The sequence below is a fragment of the Phacochoerus africanus genome, chromosome 5, assembly GCF_016906955.1.
Source record: "Phacochoerus africanus isolate WHEZ1 chromosome 5, ROS_Pafr_v1, whole genome shotgun sequence".
Taxonomy (NCBI): Eukaryota; Metazoa; Chordata; class Mammalia; order Artiodactyla; family Suidae; genus Phacochoerus; species Phacochoerus africanus.
This window is the reverse complement of record NC_062548.1, coordinates 61,091,495-61,094,341: the sequence shown is the minus strand read 5'-3', so window position 1 is coordinate 61,094,341 and position 2,847 is coordinate 61,091,495. Positions and strand designations below refer to the sequence as shown.

The 2,847-nt window shown below is 47.5% G+C and overlaps 1 gene segment (V, D, J or C); it reads right to left on the bottom strand.

Annotated features, from left to right (window-relative positions):
- Nucleotides 1–939: 939 nt before the first annotated feature.
- LOC125128444 (immunoglobulin kappa variable 1-39-like) lies at nt 940–1,580 on the bottom strand. The segment is given in 2 exon segments: nt 940–1,358; nt 1,532–1,580. Coding segments are annotated over 2 exon segments (468 nt in total).
- Between the last annotated feature and the right edge of the window lie 1,267 nt (nt 1,581–2,847).

Genomic DNA, 2,847 nt, shown 5'->3' with positions numbered 1-2,847 from the left:
AGTGAGTCTGATCCAATGCTGTCTGCTACAGTAAAAGGAGGCAAAGGCAGCCATTATTCTGGGTGAGCAGAGTGCACAGAAGTGTAGGCAGCCGGCACCTGCAGTCAGATATGCTCTGGCTTCTGGGGGAGAGAAGAGAAGACCTCATTTCTAGGCTTGGCTTCCCAGATGAACTTACCTCCAGGTAGTTAAAATTTTCTTCACTGTTTTAAAACAAGACCTGACAAGAAACACCAACAGAGACAAATCACAAAATACCCAAGGGATAAAAGACTGATAATCCAAAACACACAGACACACTCACAAAACAAACCTTGTAAAAACCGAAGAACATGGGAATAAACAACCTGCCCACAAGTGAGCCAAAGAACATACTGGACAGTTCACCCAAGAGACAGACAAGTGATAAGTAAGCACAGGAAGAGATGTTTCACATCCTATGTCATCAGGAAATGAATATTAAAAAAAAAAATAGATACCACTGCACACTTTTCAGCATGGCCTAAATCCAAAACAGTGACCACACTCAATGCTGCAAGGATGTGGAACAACAGAAACTCTTATTCATTGCTTGTGGGGATGCAACATGGTACAGCCCCTGTGGAGACAAGCTGGTGGCTTCTTCAGTGGAGGGTCTTCCCATGGTTTTCCCCCAAACTTGAAAACAGTATCTAGATGAAATCTGCGCACACTGTACAACAAAGATTTCTCTAAAAAATTGATATCTCTTAAGAAACTCCTTCTTGGACTATCAAGAATATTTTCACCTGCTAAGTGAACCAAGACATCACAAACAAGATGACTCAAAGGTAATCATCTATGAATTTATTTCTCAGGAGAGGCATTGTCACATCTGTGCTGCAGGGTCTGAAGAGGGGAAGAGAAAGTTAGGGCGTCTAAGAGGGTTCCTGGCCCTTCTACCAAAACTTGCAGTGACCTTCATAAGGTGGTCTGAGAAATGCTCTCAGCAGACGTAGGCACCATGAGCAGCTGGGGTGGCCCACCCTCATGCATCTGCTTCCCTGGGGTGGGGGGGGTTGTGCTGGCCTGCAACACTGTGGGAGGTGCACTGTATTCCTGCTGACAGTAATAAGTTCCAACATCTTCAGCCTGCAGGCCACTGATGGTGAGGGTGAAATCGGTGCCAGATCCACTGCCCTTGAACCGAGATGGGACCCCACTTTGCAAACTGGATGCAGCATAGATCAAGAGTTTAGGAGCTTTCCCTGGTTGTTGTTGATACCAGGATAAATAACTGCTAATGCTCTGACTGGCCCGACAAGTGATGGAGACTGTGTCTCCTAGAGATGCAGCCAGGGAGGCTGGAGACTGGGTCACCTGGATGGCACAACTGGCAACTGAGAGTGGAAAGAAGAAGCACATATTCCTGTTATCAGAGGACTTCCTTGAAGAGCCCAGAGGTACTGAGCATAGTGGCTGAGGGAATGATCTAGACACACAGAGACACTCAGGTATCCCAGAGTGAGCAGGGCTGAGGGGCAGGAGTCATTCAGGGGGTCTCCCTCCTCACCTGGGAGCCAGAGCAGCAGGAGGCCAAGGAGCTGCATGGGGGCCCTCATGTCCACACTGCATCCTGACTGCCACTGCCTCCTGCCCAGGGTGGGCCCAGACTCTTAGTAAGTGTCCAGGGTGGTGGGCTGTGCTCTGGGAACATGCAAGTCATCAGGGGGAAGAGAGGGCTGGGCACAGCTTCAGGGTTGGCTGGTCTCAGTGACAGCCCAGGGGCTGTGCCCAGGGGCTGTGCCCTGGGGACTCAGGTCAGAGCAGGCAGCACACATGTGCTGCAGAGAACATGTATCTCCCTGGAGACCACTGGATGGACTCAGCACACTGTCCTGTCAGGAGAGTATTTGTTTTCCTCCATTCAAGGTTCCCCATCATCTTTCTTGCTCCATATCCATTTAAGAGCAGGAATATCAGGGAGGATGCATTTCAAAACTTCAGAGAATTTAACAAGCTCCCTTCATTGCGTACCTGGAGCTATTATTGAGGCTGGAGAGCATTCCTCTGTGGTCTGATTCTCTGATGTTCTTGGTGTGACTCATTCTTTGCCCACCCAGACAGAAACAAGATATCTACAGAATTTCCCTTCATATTCCCACTGTTCTGAGTAGTGCACATGTGGGAAGAGCCCAGCAGGGTAGGGGAAAGTTCTGTCTGAAAATCTGAGAGGAAAATGTACAGTGCTCAGTGTTCACACAGCCCGGGGGTATCTGTGGTTCCACCAGGCAGACCAGAACCTGCATCATTTATTGGCACTATCTGGGGGCTCTGAAAGGCATTCCCTCAGTAACAGAGCATCACATCCACACACTCAATGAACTTTGCTATTTTATCACAAAGTTATAAATTCAAGACTCCATAGATCTGAGATCTTCAAATTGAAGCACAATACTAACTCAGATAGTCAGTGTAGGAGCAATGGCTTCAAGGCATTGTTTTATGGCTATTAACATTTGTGGTTTAAGGGCTCCAGAGAGTAATCCCCCACAGGCCTTGTTTACTATAGGAAATGTGCCTTCCCCCACATGGACTTTAATCTCTAACCTACTCCTCACTGATAAAAAAGGAGTGAGAGGAATGATGGCAGCCTAATGAAAGAGAAGGACAAAGAAACCATAAAACTTATGGGATATTTCCACCTCTAAACCCCTTCTTGCACAAGGAGTGATATAAGAGAAAACCACATCTTTCTGGACCCCACATTGGTACCCACCATCCTTAAAGAATAAAAACCTGTATAGGACAGTAGAGAGCAGGGACTCTTCTCCCTCCTCTCAGCAGCCCTGGGAGCTTTTTGCTTTCCTGTAATAAAGACTTTTCTTC